The sequence below is a fragment of the Centropristis striata genome, chromosome 1 (genome assembly GCF_030273125.1).
Source record: "Centropristis striata isolate RG_2023a ecotype Rhode Island chromosome 1, C.striata_1.0, whole genome shotgun sequence".
Lineage (NCBI taxonomy): Eukaryota > Metazoa > Chordata > Actinopteri > Perciformes > Serranidae > Centropristis > Centropristis striata.
In genome coordinates, this window is record NC_081517.1 from 10,928,377 (window position 1) to 10,949,748 (window position 21,372).

At 41.1% G+C, this 21,372-nt stretch overlaps 2 protein-coding genes across 2 annotated transcripts; both read right to left on the bottom strand.

The window, feature by feature from the left end:
• Positions 1 to 42: 42 nt before the first annotated feature.
• kat14 (lysine acetyltransferase 14) lies at positions 43 to 15,726 on the bottom strand. The gene is made up of 10 exons (XM_059330261.1): positions 15,468 to 15,726; positions 13,202 to 13,323; positions 8,821 to 8,942; positions 6,602 to 6,774; positions 6,082 to 6,516; positions 5,398 to 5,993; positions 4,898 to 5,031; positions 2,377 to 2,552; positions 2,097 to 2,287; positions 43 to 503 (listed from the first exon to the last, which is right to left on the bottom strand). Exons 1-10 carry the CDS (start codon positions 15,724 to 15,726, stop codon positions 330 to 332), a joined length of 2,382 nt encoding a protein of 793 aa, XP_059186244.1. The 3' UTR covers positions 43 to 329.
• LOC131969240 (protein PET117 homolog, mitochondrial) lies at positions 15,609 to 20,574 on the bottom strand. The gene is made up of 3 exons (XM_059330387.1): positions 20,217 to 20,574; positions 18,406 to 18,538; positions 15,609 to 15,745 (listed from the first exon to the last, which is right to left on the bottom strand). The coding sequence occupies exons 1-3, from the start codon at positions 20,310 to 20,312 to the stop codon at positions 15,726 to 15,728; spliced, it is 249 nt and encodes an 82-aa protein (XP_059186370.1). The 5' UTR covers positions 20,313 to 20,574; the 3' UTR covers positions 15,609 to 15,725.
• Positions 20,575 to 21,372: the final 798 nt, after the last annotated feature.

Sequence of the window (21,372 nt, forward strand, 5' to 3'; positions counted from 1 at the left end):
CGTTGTGTTTAACTTCCAAAAAAAGAACAAGTCATTAAAGTTTCATTATTAAACACTGGTTTTAATGGCTCATAGACATTCAGAACAAAAACACAATTACTGGATAAACTGAACCACAAAAACAAACATAGACAAAGAAACAGAAAAGTGAAACCAAACGCTGACCAAACGCTGACTGACAGTTTCATGGTTGGAAATGGTTTTCCAAAAGCACTAAAAGTCACAAAATGTTCCTATTTTTCCATGAAACCAAAAACACTTCAGTTTGATTGTGTCCGTGCTGTCGAGGTCCAGGTGGTCTGAAGGGTCCCTGGTGCTGGACTCGAGTCTCAGCGTCTCAGCCGGAGGAAGAAGGCGTGGCGGCACTCGGTGCTGTCCACCGGATAATATTTATCATAGAAGTCCAGGATGTACTCCTCCGCTTTAAAACCAAACTTCTGATACAGCAGCATGGCGGGATTACTGGCCGACACGTGCAGCGTCACGTCCTTCCCCATACACGTCTGAAAAACACAAACAAACAAACAAAACGTCTGAAAAGCACAAACAGCTTGTTGAGATCTTGCCACATGTGGACTTTGGTTCATCTGCAGCATTTTCTTTCACCTCTCCATATGGTCAGGACGACCCCCTGACACCACATGCGTCTACTGTAAAAAGATTTCCTTCCTTGTCTCTCTTTTCCACCGGCCCCCGAGGAGACAACATCTCTACCCTCCTCAGGCCGGGATCCTCCAGGATTCTCCAGAGCCCTCTTCCCTCTCCTCCTGCAGAGATCTCCCTCAGGAGACAAGGAATCCTGCAGCCTACTCTCCAGACTGCTCTGCACATCGAAAGTTGGATTTGTGAATATAATTTTTACTGCAACCACCAGAGAAGACCTCAACGAACAAGAGCGAGAAACTTAGAAACCTGCAACCAAACCTCCTCCCAACAACTTCTTCATGACCCTTCCCATTGCTGGACTGGAATGTACTGGGCTTGCATAAGATGATCAGCAAGGTTTTGACCTGTAGTTCAGTGATTTGGTTTGTGTGTGTTTTAAAGTATCCATTAGGATAAAGAGTGGCAGCTGGGAAAGTTTCAGGCCACGCCCTCTCAAATGGCCACTCCGCTCACTCGGCATGTCTCCATTATAAAAAAAAAGGCCCCTGAGGGACTTACGAGACTCTGGAGGTGACATATGGTTTTCGATCGTCGCATAATCGCTTAGCGACAGTTTCGATTGTGACGACTCATATGACAGATTTAACACAGGAGACCATAGACATATATATATATATATATATATACATATATATACAGTCATGGAAAAACTTATTAGACCACCCTTGTTTTCTTCAATTTGTTGTTCATTTTAATGTCTGGTACAACTAAAGGTACATTTGTTTGGACAAATATAAGGATAACAAACACAAACATAGCTCAAAAATAGCTCACAAGAGTTTAATGTAAGAGCTAATATCTAGACATTTTCTATGGTTTTATTGATAATAACCAAAATCATTAGCAATAAAACCATGGAAAATGTCTAGATATCAGCTCTAAAATTAAACTCTTATCAGCTATTTTGGTGTTATCATTATATGTCTCCAAACAAATGTACCTTTAGTTGTACCAGGCATTAAAATGCACAAGAAAGCAAGCTACTTCGCCGGCTTTTAAAAATGGCGCGTGTTTTTGTGGCGTCGAGTACTACATCACATCCTGCTAAGCATTCTATCCAATCAGCAACCAGACACACTAATTCACACACCATAAAATGGCTTTCAAAAGACACACAGCTCTGTACAGGAAGTCAGAGTCTGCACCTCTGCACACGACCCTTTGTCCTCCAAGGCAGCAAAAAGCCATTCTTCCCCCACACCATTTTTATGGTTTTACAACTCTTTCTCTGGAGCAATGTATTGCCTTGATCTAACCATCTTGCTCCCCGACAAACAAACAAAAACTTCCTCTGCCCATCCTGCTGACAAACAAGCAAACAAAAAAAATCACCTCCTTGTTGTTCGGAGGCCTTTTCCTTCATCAGGAAACAATCAAAAAGGATCAGACATGGAGAAAGTAGAGGAGCATCTAGTATAGAGCACCTGTACCTGGATAAGATGGTAGATCATGAAGGTGCCGATGCCGGCTCTCCTCCACTCAGGATGCACCAGCAGGAAGGAGATGTAGGCCTCGTTGTACTTCACATCAGGCACCATGAAACCGAAGCCGATCACAACTTTCTTATAGAGGACGACCACGCTGAAGTCCGGGTACTGCAGGCACTCGGACAGGTCCACACCTAGAGGAGAAGACCGGACATGTGTTAGGTTCGGAGAAACAGATTCATGGTGGCTGGTTATGGCAGAGTAAAGAATGAGTCTGTGCTACCTGGCCAGAAGCTGTCGTGACACATGGCGTTGACAGAGGGGATGTGGTTCGGGCAGACGTAGCAGTAGTCTATGGGGGCGTTGGGTTCTGGGACCCAGTTAGGCTCCTTCCTGTGAGGGTAAGCCCGAATCTCTGCCAACAGCCTCAGTTTCACCGGACGACTCTCATAATCCCTCCTGAAAAGAAACACAGACACTGCTGTACAACGACTGCTTCTACTATTACTGAAGTGAAGGAATCAACACGAGGAGGTCAGAGGTAGAAATCACCATTCCTTTATCCATTTTCTCGAGGAATCATTGAGGGCAACCCCTCATTTGCATTCGAGATTACAGAGAGAACAAAAAACAGAGTACAGAGAAAACATGAAACAGTACAGACAAAACACATTAAAAACAGTTACAGTGAAAGGCAGAGTTATTGATTATCATAGATTTAAACCGGCCCAGAGTTATAATTGTGTTGAGTTTGAGTGAATGTTGTGAGATGTTCCAGGTAGATGCAGCAGAAAAACTGAAAGCAGTTTTTCCAAATTCAGTATTAGTCCGGGGAACATTGAGCATTAAGCAATCACTAGAGCGTGTTGAATAATTACTATGTGACCAGTTTAATAAGGTGCTGAGGTATGGTGGCATGTCACCTGTCAAGACTTCATAAATGAAGAGGAACCAGTGCATGTCTCGTCTCACGGATAAAGGTGCTCATCCCACCTTGTTGTATAGGAGTCAATGATGGGTGGAGTAACTGTCACCAGTGATGAATCGGAGTGCAGAATGATAAACAGAGTCCAGTGAGGTGAGAGTGGAGGCAGAAGCATGTTTATAGATCAGCATTCTCAGCATAATCCAGAACTGATAAAAAAAAACAGCCTGAATGATCCGTTTCCTACAGAACAGAGGGAAGTTTGTTTTGTTTCTGTATAAGTATCCAATTTTTTGTTTTAATTTACGTATTTAAGTATTTAAGTATTTAAAGTATTTAAGTATTTCAACATGAAATTTGAATCTGAGTTTTTGATCTAACTAGCGACCAAGAAATTTGTATTGTGAAACCCTTTCAGTGCTGTGACCTTCTTCAGCAATATGTCTGGCTCTTGAGAATATCATGAATTTGGTTTTTGTCTGGATTGAGAACTAATTTTAGATTGAGGAGAGAATGTTGTAGTTTGTGAAAGGCTTGCTGGAGAGTTTCAATGGCTGAATGTGCAGTGTTAGCGGCGCAATACAGAACTGTGTCATCAGCGTAGAGATGGGCGTTACAGTTTGTTATAGTGGATGTAATGTTGTTAAAGAAAATGGTAAACAGGACAGGACCCAATATTGAACCTTGTGGGACCTACTTTGTTAATGGTAAAAATTCAGGATCTGCGATTGGATGCGAGGGTCACACATTGCTGTCAGTGGGATAGGTAGCTTCGAACCATTTACATGTACTAGAGTCAAAGCCAATGTTACTGAGATTTTGTAGTAGCAGAGCATGATCAACAGTATCAAATGCTTTTGATAAATCTTCAAAGAGGGCGGCACAATAATTTCCTTTGTCCATGGCACATATAATATTGTTTGTAACTGATGTAATAGCAGTAACTGTACTATGTTTTATCTTTGATCTGAAACCAGATTGAAGGGGAGTCAGCACATCATTTAGTGAGAGGAATGTTTTGAGCTGATTGTTGACGAGAGATTCAAGAACTTTAGCGAGACAGGGCAGTTTTGAAATTGGTCGATAATTGTTGAGGTTTGATTTATCACCACTCTTATGTAGTGGGAAAACATGTGCTGATTTCCATCCTTGAGGGATAACGCCAGAAGAAATGGACAGATTAAACAGGTATGTAATTTGGTCTGCTATATGATGAGCATCAAGCTTTAAAAAATAAGGATCTATTTTATCCTCACCTGTTGATTTCTTGCAGTCTAAACCCTGAAGTGCTTTGATAACAGCATAAGACATAAAAGGTTGCAGTGTAAACGGGGAAGTGTGGTTTGAACAGTGGTGGTTTGGAGACACAAGAGGCAGCAGACTCTTGTGACTAGGATATACTATATCAAATTGGTTTCCAGCAGCAGCAAAATGTGCATTGAAAGCATCACAAATGTCAGATGGTTTATCTATTATACTTTCATTTGATGTGATAGAAGGACGAATAGATGTACATGATTTGTTTTTCTTCATATTAACTGCTCTCCAAAATTTTGATGGGTTTGTAAACGAGCTGGAGATTAGGTAAATATGATAATTTGCTTTAACTTTTCTTAAGGCGGTAGTGCATTTGTTCGTTCGTTTTTTTAATGTAAGCCAGTGAGCTGCCTCATCGGTGCGCCTTGCTGTGGCCCACGCTTTGTCTCTTGCTTTGAACATAAGTGCAAGTTCAGTGGTGAACTAGGGGCTTGTTCTATTTTTAACTCTATGTTTCTTATATGGTGCATGTTTATTGTGAATTCTATTGGGAATAGTCAGGCTGTGTTTTAAGAAGGTCCTGACAGAAGGGTTCAGGACTGTGTTTTAGGAAGGTCTTTACCTGATGTACGGTTTCAGGATGCGGGACGTGTATGGACTCTTGATGCTCCTATCCAAACTGCCCTCTGCTCCCATCAGACGATGCCAGAAGGACACCGAGGCCTGCTGGATCCCCTTTCTGGTAGAAATGTTGGTCTGCACACAAACATATTTACGTTCAGTCATATCTCTGGTTCTCTACGTGTTCTCCAGCATTCACAAAACATCCGAAGCAGTTTACAGTCTTGAGGCTGAAACCAATATTTCAGCTTCAATATCCAGAATGATTGAAGCCTAGCTAAGGCGCTATAGGAGTACATTGTTGATCCCCTGTTGATAACAGCTGACTGCTGGTGAACTGACAAAAACACATTACATCCATCACGAATGAATTACTGTCATTAATGTGAGTCATTGCTCAGTAACATTAACCCCTTCCTGCTGACACAGGAGGGCAGGCCCTGACACTGAAGTATAAACAGAAGTCTGACTAAATAAAACCAGGAGGAATGTTTGAAGTACCTGGAAGCGATCGAGGATACGCAGCTCCTGGCTGTTGGTGCAGTATTTCCCCAAGAGTCCACCTCTCATGAGTGTGCCCACACCCTGGGCGCCGTAGATCCCTCCCACCAGGGTGAGGGTGGCGCTCACGGCTCGGTCTATGTCCAGCAGGGGGAGCCCTCTCTGCCTCTTGGCCTGGCGGACCAGCAGCTTCCTGTGGAGGCGCTTGGCCTGCGGGGTGACGGCCAAGGCCAGCGGGCAGGCGTCCAGGCGCCGCAGCAGCATCCTCTCCTCATAGAGGCTGAGTGGGGCGAAGCGAGGAGTCTGGGAGACGCCGCTTGCTCCGTCTGCTTTCTCAGAATGAGTTATCCTCCTCCGCTCCGGCCCTCCAGCGCCAACGCAGCCCCTGGTGGAGAGAGACGGACCTTCGCCGTGTCCTACAGGCTCTTCAAAGTCCTCATCACGCTCGCGGCCGTCATCGTCCTCACTCTCCGCTTCACATTTGATGTGCGGCGGCGCTGGCCGGAGCTTCTTGCGGGCGACGAGGCTGGCTCGGGGAGGAGGGATGTACTCCATTCCGGGGTCGATCATTCCCTCCGTCTCCATCTCCTCATCGTCTGCAGAGAGGACGTCAGTGTTTACATCATGTTAAAATAACACAAAATGTTAGAAGAAAACGTCTGGATGAGTGGAGCCGTAACTCACCATGGAACAGAGCCTGCGGCGGCATGGCGTCCGGGATGAGGTCAGCCTCTGATAGAAGGCTGGGTGTTGCTGAATGAGACGCCGGTGTGCCCGGGGCGGAGAAGTCAGGCGAAGGTGACGGTGATGGGCTGGTGAGCGGCGTTCGGTCTGATGAGCTGAGCGAGGAGAAATCAATGACCTCACCTTTCTCCAGGATGAGATCAGGCCGGCGCCCGGCACTCCCTCCACGGCCGCCGCCCAGTTTGACGGGCGTGGAAGAGGCGCTGCGGTCGGTGTAGCCGCCAACCGCCTCCTTCTGAGCCCGCCGGATGTCTTTGGCCTCTTGCGTGCGACAGCGCTTCTCCTTCAGCTGGATGGCGTTCTCCACAGGGTTCCTGGCGCCGCGCTTCCTCAGGCCCTCCACGGTGATGATCGGGTCCATCACAGGTTTCGCAGCTGAAGGTGAAAATATCGTCTCAGTGTCAGTAACCTGCAGCAGTCGATCAACCAGAGTCTCTTGGACTGGAGCAGGAGAAGTTACCTTTAGCCTTGGTGGTGGATTTGTCCACCTCCAGCCGCAGAGTCGGAGGTCTGTTCTGAACCAGCTTCCACCATCCAGGCTCGCCGAACTCCTGTGCTCCAGACCGGAAGAAGGTGGGACTGCCAACCGAGAGGCAGCCGGCCACCGTGCTCCACCATGTCGACGTCTTCTTCCTGTTAGTCACACAGTCTCCAGGTCAACAACAGGAAGCTCACCATCGTCTGCACCAATCGACACCGCTTCATCCGGACATTATACTTTTTGACCATATCCAATATGTGGAAAACTTTTCAACTCGTTTTGGCTGATTGCAGATATTTCAGCTGGCCTCTTCTGTTCTATAACCTCCTGTGCAGCTCTGATGCTCTAACACACAGAAACACAGCAACGATTTTTTACGATTTATTTGTTTCATAACATGTCTAAAAGACAATGTAGTACAGCCAGATCACGAAGCTTCTGACAGGTAGGCCTGTCACGATAATAACTATATCGACTTATCGTTCGATATATAAAAATGGACACAATAATTTTCTGCACTCAATAGATTGTCGTTTACATGTATGACTTTTTGTGCTTTTTGTGTTGTGTTTAAAGTAATGCTGCAAATGTTTGACAGGTGGTACAAATTGCTGAAAAAAAAACTATATTTCCCAAACAGCCATTCCAGCTGTTTATATGTTATTTATAATATAAAATATATAATACATAATTATTATCTCATTGTAATGTTTTGTTAACGGGGCCGGAAAGTCTATTTTATTTGTTTTGGATGTAGTTTATTTATTTATGTTTATTTATCTAGGATATTTTAATATTTCTTTTCCACATTTCAATTCCAATGTTTAATATTCTCGAGACTTAAAAATGAATTGCTGTGGAAAAGGATGAACTTATTATGCGCTAATCTCGTTCTACAACTAAAATGACATTGATACAACGATACTATCCTTTATCGTCATGGTATCTGGGAAAATACATCGTCCTATAAAATGTGTTATCGTGACAGGCCTAGCAGACGATACCACACTGCCACTGAAACATCGTTTTAAAGCTTTTATCTAAGAACATCTGATATCTTTCATTAATAAGGTGCACTTATATAGCGCTTTTATTCAAAGCACTTTTCACTACACACTACGCTCATTCACCCATTCACACACACATTCATACTGGTGGCCGAGGCTACCTGACACCATTGGGAATTCATTCACACACCCATGAACGCAGCATCGGGAGCAATTTGGGGTTCAGTATCTTGCTCAAGGATACTTCTACTACCCTCATTAAAATCATTCAATAGCTGGGTTATAGTCACGTGATTATGATGATGTGCGAAGGCGGGGCGATTTTAAATGGACGGCAGGACATAAACATCGATAGCCTAAACTGAATCAAATAAATGAATGATACACATTTAAGTCGGTCTCTCTCAATGGCACCGAGTTGGTCTTGGTCACGCTAGCCTGCTAACGTTAGAACGCTATCGATCGCCGCTAATGTTAGAAGGCTAGCTTGTCTGTATCAATCACATTGCAGATAAACAAATGAATGATACACATTTTAGTTGGTCTCTCTGGTGGCAGAGTTGGTCTTGTTGGTCAGATAGCTCTGCCCCCAGTCCCTGACCAAGTGGTTCGCGGTTCCAGCAGAGAGTTGGTGCCGATGTGGAACGAGTTTTCCGGACCGGGAGCCGGCTATTTGGGGGTGGAAAACCAAAGAAATGTTCACAATTGGGCACCGGCCCGAAAAGCCCTGATAAATCCACTTTCTGTGGCGCTGTTCAGTTAGCTTTTTACATTTCTCACCTTTATGGACTACAACATTTGGTTTTCAAAAAAAAAAAAATCGCTTTTCCTTCTCTCTGAACAATTGGAGAAGCCATATACGGCACAAAACAGGCATTTTCTCCATCTGGATTTCGTGCTCTCGCAATTCAGCAATGTGACGTCAAATGAAAGCAACCAATTGTCTTTTCAATATTTAATGGAGTGAAGATAATTAAATTATGTTTTATATATAAAAAGCATCTCTTTATGGTTAATGAAGCAGCTGATAAGTCAACCTTCAGTTCCTCCGGTAATATTTCAGACAATAACTTAAGCCACAAACATCAAACTAAAGCTGTCAGCTGCAGATGTCTGAACGCTGAATGATGAGGCAGAAGTGATAAAGTGTTGAGCAGAAACACAGACAGGATGGTAACGAGAGCCAGCGACCTTGTTCCCAGCAGGAAGTTCCAGTGTCGGCCAATGAAAGCACAGATGTCCTCCTTCCACCTGAAGTAACCCTGGCGACCGGTCCCCTCCAGAGAAAGGTTGTACATGGCCAGCATCACCACCTGACAACAACACACAGACTGTTTGTTATTCCATCATCTATAAGCTCATTTCATTCAGGTTAAACTCTCCCAGATTCATATGAACAGAGGAGAAATATATTCAAACAAATGATCAAAGAAAGAATCAGATATTGTTGTTTATGATTATCTGTTTTTGTTGACCTGCGTATTAATGAGAGCCTGATATATGATGCAGAAAATGTTGCTTTGTGTCATTTAGAAAAATGCTGTTAGATATCAATTAATAATTAATTAATTTTGATAGACACTGAACAGTAACAATGTTTATTTAGATTTTTATTTAATTCCTATTTATTTTGTATTTTCCCAGTTATCTTTACAGAACTGGCTGACAGTAACACATTGCAGAATGTTAAATATTACTTAATAAAGTTTTATGTTTGTAGCTCTCTGGTGATAAATCACTACACTATTTTTATTTCAGCTCAAAACAATATAATCAATAACAATTCTATTAGGGGTTATTATTTTATTACATATATTGGTTATTGATCAATCATTATCTGTCGCACTTTGATATTAATATACACTATCAAAAGGGGGATTCATTTACAATAAATTATGATTAGGGCCGTGACTTTAATGCGTTAATTTAGATGAATAAATAACACAAAAATTAACACGTTAAAAAATTTGACGCATTTTAATCACACTTATTTTTGCACCGCTGAACATTCTTTATTCTTTCTCCTCAAGTTAAAACAGGAAGTGATGAAAACATGCAGCTAATAAACACAAACAATAAGTTTTACCTCTTCACTGTCTGTGTATGTGTGTGTGTGTGTGTGTGTGTGTGTGTGTGTGTAAGTATGTGTGGGTGTAAGTGTGTGTCTGTGTAAGTGTGTGTGTGTGGGCAGAAATTAAAGTTTGAATCATTTTATTTGATGATTCTTGACATGTTCAGAGTTCAGTTACTATGGATCATGTTGGATTTCTAGTTGCTGTATGGTTTTCAGGACAGAGAGTAAAACAGGAGCTCCACAGTAAACAGCTGGCCTATCAACACAACAGACAATGGTCAGACTGAGGAAGGTTCAGGACCGGCAAGTCTAGCTGAGGAGTCACAGTTTCAGCACTGAGGGGCCACGAGGACTCAAGTCCTGCCCCACATCCAGGTAACCTGCTCCATTGACCTCGACCTGGGGGGCGACAGTTATCTGGACATGAGGCAGGACTGGAGCTCTTTAACAATTTACTATATTTGGGCTTAAAATCTACTGCTATTCTATTACTACTATACTATTCTATTCTAATATGTTTTACTATTTTGGATCATATTTATACTAATGTGACATTTATATAACATTTACAGCTATTACTGTAAATGATGAGAGAGATTAGCATATATTTATAGATGGCCCCACATCGAGGTAACTTTAGGTTACCAGGGTAACCCCGGGTCTATGAGTGAGGTACTATAGGAAGCGCCTTCAGGAGTGACCAATCATGGAAGCTCCAATAACACCACGTCTGTCAGTAGATAGACCAATCCTCTTCAGATGCACGGGCTTCTTTATAAAGCTCAACGTGATAGCTTGTACCACAACAGGTAGATGCAGATAGATGTCTGCCAGTATAAACACCCACCTGAATCCACAATGCACAGAAATACAAAACATCCTGACATCAGATCCCCACGCTTGGTGACTAGCTTGACGGCAGCGTCAGAGAACATTCATTCTCGTTAACCGATTATCCGCACTCGGGTTGCGGGGGCTGGAGCCTATCCCAGCTGACATTGGGCGAGAGGCGGGGTACACCCTGGACAGATCGCCAGACTATCGCAGGGCTGACACATAGAGACAGACAATCATACTCTCATTCACACCTACGGGCAATTTAGAGTCACCAATCCAAATATAAGTGCATGTTTTTGGACTGTGGGAGGAAGCCGGAGTACCCGGTGAGAACCTACGCTGACATGGGGAGAACATGCAAACTCCACACAGAAGAGCCGCAGACGGGATGTCAGTTAAATGGAAATCCAGACAACAGGACAGCTGAGGAACCTATATGATCTTCTCAGGGAAGAGAGTGAGAATAACGGGTAGGTCACTGCTGGCGTTTATAAAGGAGGGCGGGCTGGCCCGTGCATCTGAAGAGGACTGGTCTATCTACTGACAGAAGTGGTATTATTGGAGCTTCCATGCTTAGTCACACCTGAAGGCGCTTTCCATAATGAGATACCTCACTCAGTTATCAGAGAACCGGGGTTACCCTGGTAACCGTAAAGTTAACTCGATGTGGGGCCATCACCAAATAATCGCAGCCATATTTCTACTCGACAGATGCAGCAGTTTTACCATTTTTTTCCTTCATTTTAGTGACTTAGATGTTGTGTCTCAAAAAGCGGGCGAACCACCAGAGCATTTGGCGTAAACCCCATGAAGCACTAGATAAGCGCAACACTATGATGTTAAAAATCCTTACACCTTTCTCCCACACCTGCAGACTCTGGAGATGGCTTGGCCCACAGATAAAAAGAACCTGACAATGGCGGTATACTTCTTGGGTCGTACCATCAGGTGATATCTGACAGAGCAGGCGATGAAGTTCTCCATGTCTGTGCTTTCCATCTCCACCAGCACCATTTCTGCATCGCCCCACTTCACTTCACTTCCACTATTATTAGAATCCAGTTTCAGTAAAGAGTCAACGCTATCTTTGAACAACTGCACTGACTCCTTATCTTCAATTTTCTTGTCCTGGTGGAATTTGGCCTTCGGGTGAGCTGCTGCACGATAAATTGACACTTAGGCAAACTGCTTTGCCAAAAACATCTTCATCCTGCTCCCTATTTTTTTTCTTTGACTTCTTGCTCTTGTCATCTGATTATGGACTTCGGTCAGGAGCAGTTGCTTCCGTTAAGCTCTTCATTTCTTCCGAAATCAACTTAGCAATGTCCCCCGCGACAACTATTATCTCCATAGAGCTTTCGGACTGCAGCAGATCAAACTCAGCGTCTGACACTTCATTCAGAAGAGGTTCGATGGTCTCGCTCACCTCCTTCTTGATGACCTCTTGCACAGTCTTACTCACAGACTCTTTTGCAGGTTTTCCTCTTCAGAGTCTTCATCCTTTGACTCCTCAGAGGAGTCATCAGTGTCTGAGAACTCCTCCACTTCTGCTTTCTGTTCCTCCAGGGAGGTGGTAGGACTTTTTCTCTGCCTAAGTGTTCGAGTGGAGAACAAGCTTCTCACTTTGGCTGTGAAAGACTTGAACATTTTGGAGGCTGGACCCACAATAACATTCAGTCTGCGAGGAGGGATGATGTGCTGGATGACGACAGGCTCTGTACTGCGCATATTGGCAGAGAGGGCAGAGTGGACACTCTCGACAGCCCCCTTAACGATGGAGCTTGTAAGTCTTTTTGAGCAGACACTATTCTCCTCAACGCCCTGAATGTCTGAAAAAGTCTGAGAGAGGGTCTTGCTCAGACTGGACTGAACGTGCTCCTGGAACTCGACTACTTTCATGCGCCTCTGAGTCGTCAACAACCCTCGGCCGATGTATGTAATTATGTCCAGCACCAGCTCTGCCAACATGATTTTCATGACGTCATCTGAGGTTCCAGATTTCATCATTCCCCACAGTGAACTTCCCAAAGAAGGAGTGAATGAGTGGGTGAATTTAATCACATGATGGGATGTGTTCATTGTTGCTGTGTCTCTGGTCAGGTGAGTCTCTGTGAATCCTTGTCTAGTTTCAGGTGAGTCTCTGTGAATTGTGGCTAGTTTCAGGTGAGTCTCTGTGAATCCTTGGCTAGTTTCAGGTGAGTCTCTGTGAATCCTTGGCTAGTTTCAGGTGAGTCTCTGTGAATTGTGGCTAGTTTCAGGTGAGTCTCTGTGAATCCTTGGCTAGTTTCAGGTGAGTCTCTGTGAATCCTTGGCTAGTTTCAGGTGAGTCTCTGTGAATCCTTGGCTAGTTTCAGGTGAGTCTCTGTGAATCCTTGGCTAGTTTCCACAGGTCTGTGAGTTCAACTGGAGCCACATATGACATTATCATAAGATCAAAGCCAAAAAGAACACGATATCAAACCATCAAAGGAACGAACGTTCTCATCAGCCCCGCCCCAAAACAGCAATCTAGCAACCGTTGCTAGGAACGTCTGTGTTTGCGTCTCTGTGCAAGTGTGTGTGTGTTTGTGTGTGAATGTGTAAGTGTGTATGTGCGTCTCTGTGCAAGTGTGTGTGTGTGTGTGTGTGTGTATGTGTGTGTGTGTGTGTGTGTGTGTATACCTGCTGCCAGGTGAGTCTCATCCTCTCGAAGCTTTCCTTTCCATCCTCGGAGCAGTCGCAGCAGATGAATTTAAAGAAGTTGTCTCCCTTCAGGTAGCTGGGCTGCTCACCTCGGAGCTGAGCTGAGACACAAACAACAACAACAACAAACACACAGAGTGGTGTTCCATCAACTTGGCTTATTTTTTTTTTTTAAAGATTATTTTTTAGGCATTTTTTGCTTTATTGATAGTGACAGATAGAAAGGGGGTGATAGAGGGAAAGACATGCGGCAAAGGGAGCTCAGGCCGGATTCGAACCCGGCTCCGCCGCAGCAAGGACTCAGCCTTAATGGTAAGCGCTCTACCATTGTGAGCCACCGGGACACCCCGAACTTGGCTTATTTTGATAAGTCTTGCTAATTTAAGTGAGAGATGCGTTCCATCAAAGTGGCTTAAGTTTAGCTGCTATGCAACCATGGTAACTTACACCACTGAACTAACCTGCTCCGGGGCAGACTAACTGATGAGCTAACTTTGGCTGTGTGTCAGTTTATTTCTGACGGGCAGAAACAAAATCCCAAAATACAATTCTGTCACGTTTCTTTTCCTGTTCGCGTCACTTTTGTCATGTCCGTGCCGAAAGTTTAGACGTTTTTTATGTACACAGTCTGGTTTAGACCTTTTTTCTCACAATATGACGAGGCATGAATTTATATACCTATTTCAGTCAATCTGTTTTTTAATTCATGCAACTTTTGTTTTGGAGTGAACCGTTTACTTGAAAGCTAAACATGTATAATTTAAGAAAAATGTGCAAAAGTTTTTTTATTAGTCGTTTATTCATTCATTTTGTTCTAGCTGTTAAGACAAAAAAAACACATGAAATGAAGTCTAAACCAGGACCTTCTGCTGTGGTAAAATATATACTTAAATCATTCTCTAGTTTCTTTATCTCCAATTTGATTTATTACATTTTTAGCTTTTTTCTCCATGTGGAGTTTTTGGTTTTCAGTTCCCATAAGCATATGACGCTGCAGATCGCGCCGACATCCTGTAAAAGAAAATGTGTCAAAGGGTAGGCTTAGTTGATTATGTAGTTGACAATTATTATTTAATTTCTCAGTTTCATCATTGCTTGCTGCAGTAGTTGTTCCAGCTGTGTCCTGCAGCAAGGTGCATGGTTATACACAATCTGAAGAATGAAGATACAGCCCAAACATTATTACGTTTTCACTGTCCAAGTCCTTTTTTGGCTGTTCAGATTCCCACTGTTGACATGTAACAGAATAATTAATATAGGACAGGGTTACTTTGCCCAGTTAGGCCAATTTACAGTAAATTAATTTTAGTTGTGAGTTCTCCGAACTTAGCCTACTGTGAACATACAGCTGTTATTATTATTATTATTGTTGTATCTAGTGATCTAATTGTTAATTTATTAACAACTACTAATAACACAATAAGTAGGATTTAATTACTCATGCATTTTCACGATCGATTAATACAGGCTGCTTATATACTCCACGCTCACGTACAATGCTGGCTTGTATAGCCTGGGTTGAGTTAGCGCTGACTAGACACGCTGAGCTGCGTTAGTGGAACGGCTTTAGCCTGAAGTGAAAGTTGGTGTTAATTCTAACCAGGCTTTTTCAATGAAGCCGCAGTTTGTTTAGTCACAAAAATGATAAAACAAGATCTAAATAATATATTCGAAAAGATACAAAATTACCCTCCAAAAAAGACATAGAAAGACCAAAGACCAGTCTTCTCCCCATATTGAAGTATTGTCATGTTTCCAGCATCTCCTATCCTCTCCTCTCTGCTCTGTGTAAACAGCCTCTCTTGTCCTCTCCTCTCTGCTCTGTAAACAGCCTCTCCTGTCCTCTCCTCTCTGCTCTGTGTAAACAGATTTTCAGTGAATATTTGTCATGTGACCGTTGGTCTCAGCAGAATCAATCATGTCTTCACAGTGTCTCAGAGGAGCAGAATTTAATGTTTTTAACAGGATCTGGTTAGTGCGAGCACTTTATTTTAAATGACACATGTAGAATAAAGAGATTCTGACACAAATATCAACATTTAACACCAGTTTTGGTCACTTTTTAGAACTGATGATCCGTTCAAGGACCGTGGGAAAGTTCAAACTCTGACGATAGAGTCTGTTTTTACAGTTTCTTTCTATGATGGATTTTTTAATTTTTTTAAACCTAAAAACCTTTTTGAACAAGCGTCCCTGTTCTGGTATGTCTGGTTCTGTGTCCGGAGGTCCTGGTGCTGGATCTCACCTGCAGGGACCCACTTGTGGCAGCGATCGCAGTAGAAGGACATGTCCTCGCAGGCCCAGCCTCCGTCTGCCTCCTCGCCCACGTCGCTGGTCAGAGAGTCTCCGCTCTGGTCATGTGACAGATCCACGGAGCCCTGGTCTTCCGACTCCACGATCAGCAGCGTCTCCCCCTCCACCTCGCCCTCCTCTAGACCCTCCGAGGCCGACGTGCATGCCGCCTCGTCCTCGCCGCCACCCAGCGGCTCGCTGCTGCTGTCCATCACTGTCCCTCAGAGACACCTGGACAGGTGAACATCACAGGAGACTGAATGTATCCTCATAGTTTTATAGTGAGGAGACTGTAAAGGTTTCCTGCTGTGACTTACAGGCCTTAAAACATTAGAAATATTTTTAAATATTATATTATTAAAATTAAACTTTTTTCACAGTGTGCTGATAAAAGTAACAGTCGCTTCATCCTCTTCAGACAGACTTACTGCTTACTTTTTTCTCTTTGTATTATTAAACAATGATAAAATGATTTTCAACAATAAGATTGCAAGCACCAGTCTGTGAGCTGTTCTGTGTCATTATAGGCTATAATGTGAATTTAACATTAATGTTAACAGTATTAACCAGCAATTTTTTTTATTTTATTACATTCATCTTTAAACATTTCACATCAATTTTGCATTAATTTATTATTCGATTACTTGTCTACAGTAATGAGGTGCGTGTGTGTGTACATACCTATGGAAGAATTATCCTATCTTTATTCAAGAGCGTAGGTTTTCAGTTTGAGAGCATGATTTTATTCCTTTTCAGTGACACAGCTCCCTCTCGTGCTCAAATTTATTCTCCACATGCTCACATTTTGTGCTCGCACTCAGATTTCTGCTGCTGTCTTTCAAAATGTTTGCTTGAACTCAAAAACATGCTTGTGCTCACATTTCTTCTTCTTGGACACAAAAATTTCGCTTGCATTCAAATATGTCCTGTGCGTGCTCAGACCTTAAGTCTGAGAGCTCAGATCTAGAGTCTGAGTGCTCAGATGTCCCTGCCTGCACTTAAAATGTGTTTCATCAGCCAATAGTGAGACAGCTAGAGTGTGGACCAATCAAATGATGGATGCCGTCTTGGGTGCGTTCCTTCGCCCTTTTTGAGTGCGGCAGCCGGGATGAGAACCTGCGTCCCATGGTTTAAAATGCAATAGGTAACAATGTATTTAACCAGTCGACTATCATAACATTGCTAAGCTGCTAAGAGTATTTATAGTATATAAAATACATCCCGTTATTTTAAAATTTGAAAAAATCTAAACTACAATAACTCTTCTTAGGATTTCTTAAGATTAACATAAATCGTAAATCTGCTGGCATCTTAAATAGGTGACGATTCAAATAGCTGGCTATTATGGTAAATTGGTGTATTTTAAGAGAGAAGCAGTTTTACAAACAGACGATGTACTACCCGCTCCCTATGGTGCACTTGAAATGAGCGAAGGAACGCATCCAAGACAAGGCATCCGTCACTTGATTGGTCCCAACTCTAGCTGTCTCCCTATTGGCTGGTGAAACACATTATTTTAAGCGCAGGGAGGGACATCCTTTATGCTGGGCTTACACCAAAAGCTCCCGTCATCTCCATCGTTAAGTTTAAGGTAGTAATCTGCACTGTTTCATATCAGTCTTTTCTTAGTCTTGGGTTTGCGATCATATCAAACATGTTTGATATTATCACAAGTTGCAGTGACATAACACAATCAACAACCAATAGATGAGCGGGGGAAAGGTCCCCGGTTCCAGACCGAGCAGTAAAACGACTTCGACAGGAAAAAGTAACATCACAATAATGCTAGTAAGCTCAGTCCTAATTAAAATACAGTGATGCAATATATTTACGGCCACAGGGGGATTTTTGGGGGTGCTGTTTTTAGTAAAGAAAACAGTAAGGAGGCCCAGTTAAAATGAATAAATAAATGTATACATAAATAAGGAATAAATAATCGATGATTAATGTATGATTAACTAAATGAAAGTTGATAGAACTGATAAATATAATATTCAATTAAACAAACTTTCCTTTATTCTTCCCTACATCTATTTTTACTATAAAATAGTCAACTTTTCATGTCTGAAAAACAGCTCATTTTCAGCTTTGTGAAGGGGCATTTTGTGGTGTCTTCTCTTCTTTTTGTTGTTGTTGGGGTTTTTTTCAACACAAACCACTGCACACACTAGAGCAGCTGTAGCCAAAAGCTGCTTCTCCTCCATTTAGTAAGTTTTTACTAAGAGCATGATGGTACAAAAATTGCATGGTAGAAAAAAAATGCATCGAGTTGTATTATAAATAGTTACCCAGCAAGATTCACAGTCTGTCTAAAATCTCAGTCTGAGACTAGGCTGAAAAACTAAAAACTCTAAAGATGTGAGCAGGTGTGAGCTGATAGTTTTCCGGGAGTCTTTTCTAAATCTTTATGAAGTCTTCTGATGTATAGGCAGCATTAATCTGAGCCGATACCTCGACCTGAGCATGCAGACTTTAGATCTGAGCGCGCAGACTTTAGATAGACAGCGCAGTCTTTGAATAGACAGCGCAGCACACACACATCTGATCACAGGACATATTTGAATGCGAGCAAAATGTTTGTGTCCAAGAAGAAGAAATGTGAGCAAAAGCATGTGATTTTTGAGTTCAAGCACACATTTTGAAAGAAAGCAGCATAAATCTAAGTGGGAACACAAAATGTGAGCATGAGGAGAATAAATCTGAGCACAAGAAGGAGCCGTGTACTGAAAAGCAATAAAATCATGCTCTCAAACTAAAAAAAAATCTACGCTCTTGAATAAAGATTAATATTGATATATTAATATAAATTGAATAAAGAATAAAGAAGAGAATAATTCTTCCATAGGTACCTGCCTGTGTGTGTGTGTGTGTGTGTGTGTGTGTGTATGTACCTGTCTGTGCGTGTGTGCGCTGTCTCTCCTCCAGCAGCTGATTGGTCAGAGCTCTCTGCTCCTCCAGCAGCCTCAGGTTCTCCTTCTTCCTCTGCAGACGCTGCAGATCTCTGACCACGCCCTCGTGGAGACGCTGCACCACAAACACACGTTAATGTTTTAAACATTACAGATGGTTAGTTTCAGTTAGACTTCTTACTTTATATCTTTACCACAGTTTTTAATGTTTAAGCAGTTTTTTCACTAAACACTTAAAAATACTTTAACACAATATTTATTATAGTATTTATCACAGTGTAACGTATGTGTGTTTAATCTGAAAGGTTTTAATAATAATAATTCACATATTGCACATTATTTTGCTCACGTTATCAGGTTGTTAATGTTATTTATGATATAAAGTATCAGATCTAATGGTTGAAGTTCTATCAATTTTAATAATAATAGTGATGGTCCAAAAATATGTGGAAATTGAAAAATATTTTCTTCAAAACAACCTTGCCACCTTCAAGCACTGAAATTTTCCACAAACTTACAAAAATTGCTTAAAAGACCAAAAAGCAGTGAAAAGAGACACCTCCTGATATTTAATAAGAGAAAGCTTTGTTCACATACTTAAACATTTAAGTCAATTAATCAATCAATCAATTAATCAATCAATCAATCAGTCAATCTCTCATCATTGTATAATGTTGAATGGGGGATTTAGTTTTTAATTAACCTTATTAAGTCATCACATATAGCCAAACCAGACAATATTAAAACACTGTTTAAATGCATCAATAATAATAATCTAATAATATATTTAGAATATATGAGTGGGTTCATACTGTATAACGAGAACTTTTAGTTCAGTAAGTTTTGAATGCAGGACTTTAACTGTAGAGGAGTATTTCACAGTGAGTATTAGTACTTTTACTGCAGTAAAAATGTGAGTACTTCTTCCATCACTAAAACACAAACCTATTCCGACCCTCGCACCTTTACTTTGAAATGTTTTTACTTGAAACTTGTGATTATTTTACATAACTTATTATTTTATGGATTAATCAATTGTTTTATTCACTTAAAGACCAAATAACAGTGAAAATGTAAACTAAACTAAAGAAAACTGAATGTAAGAAAACGTGTGGACATAAAACAATATAATATCAGTGATCAGCTGGGAGAGTTCAGGTGAGTTTTCATGATTACATGATTACTATATATATATATATATATATATATATATATATATATATATAGTCATGGAAAAAAATATTAGCCACCTTGGCTGGTACAACACAACGTTTATTTGGACAAATATTATGATAACAAAAACAGCAGATAAGAGTGGAATTAAAGAGCTGATATCAAGACATTTTCCATAGTTTTCTTGATAATGATTTTATTTGCAAGGAAACCATGGAAAATGTCTAGATATCAGCTCTTCAATTAAATTTTCATGAGCTATTTTTGTTGTTATCATTATATTTGTCAAAACAAATGTTCCTTAAGTTATAACAGCCATTAAAATTAACAAGAAACTGAAGAAAAAGGGTGGTATATTCATTTTGCAGGTCCACTGACGCCTTTAATTTGAAAAGCTGTACCGGATGTTTTTGCTAGCTGCTAATGTTAGCTTCTCATTGACTGAATTTATTATATTAAAAATGATTTTACTGTTTATCTTCAGTTTTCTGTTTGAGTCTCTCTCAGCTGTTAAACAGCGTCAAGCTTTAATTCTGAATAAAAAACTTTCCGTTAACTTCCTGTGACCTCAGCGCCGCGCTAACAGCTAGCACGGTTAGCATTAGCCCGGCTCGGTTTACCTGTCTGTCCCAGGACTGTTTGAGGTGGACCGCAGCCACGGTGCTCAGAGTCAGAACCACAGAAACTCCCAGAACCACTTTAGAGGCTGCAGACATCCCGCTAGCCGCTAGCTCCTGTTAGCTCCTGTTAGCTCCTTTTAGCCTGCTGCTAACTGCCACTGTTCAGTGTTCAGCGCTGCGCTCTTCTTCTACGGTTTCTGTCGTCGTCGTCGTCTTCTTCTTCTTCTTCTTCTTGTGGTGTCTGGGATCTGCGCCCTACTCTGGAGGTCACCAGCACAGCTACAGGACCGACCAGGTCCAGGTCAAGATCCAGGTCCAGGACCAGCTACAGATCCTGGTCCTGGTTTTTGTTCCACAGTTTTTATCAACAAATGTATTTGACAGTTTTTCTCTCTTTCTGTTTGATTTTAAAATTAAATATTATAATATAATATAATAATTATATTATAATATAACATATTATAATATGATATAACATACTATAATATAATGACATGTCATAATATTATATAATAAAATAATATCATACAATAAAACATATAATAATACAATATAATATAATAAAAAATCAAATCGGCCCTCAGCATTTATCAGGAGGATTTTCTCCGATTTAATTCAGATGTTTTTCTCTGTCTGTATTTTAGACGTTAATAAACAGTATGAGATTATAAAAGATGATGCATTGTGTCCAAAATTAAACAACTAAATTAATTTATTAGTTCAGTGATGAATTCATAAAATAATGAATGCTAATTTTTCCTGAAAGAAAAACTAGAATTTAGAAACTAAAATTATAACATATTTAACATGATCTGCAGGATTCTTAAAATTATTTCTTGTGTGTGAGGCTCATTATTTACATTTAGTTTTATTTCTATTTATTAATCATCACTTTTACCTTTTCTTTTGTAATATTTCCATTATATTATACTTTCTATGTATTATTATTATGAATGTTATTGTTTTTATTATCGCATCAGTTCCTCATATCAAATATTAATGCATTTCATCTTTCTGGGGTTTTTCCTATATTCAATATTCTGTAGTTACTTACTGGACACAAGAATGACGCAGAGTTTACATTAAGCAACAGGAAAACATAAACATAAAATAAGACGATATGAACACAACAACAACACTGAGTAAAAACAGTTCA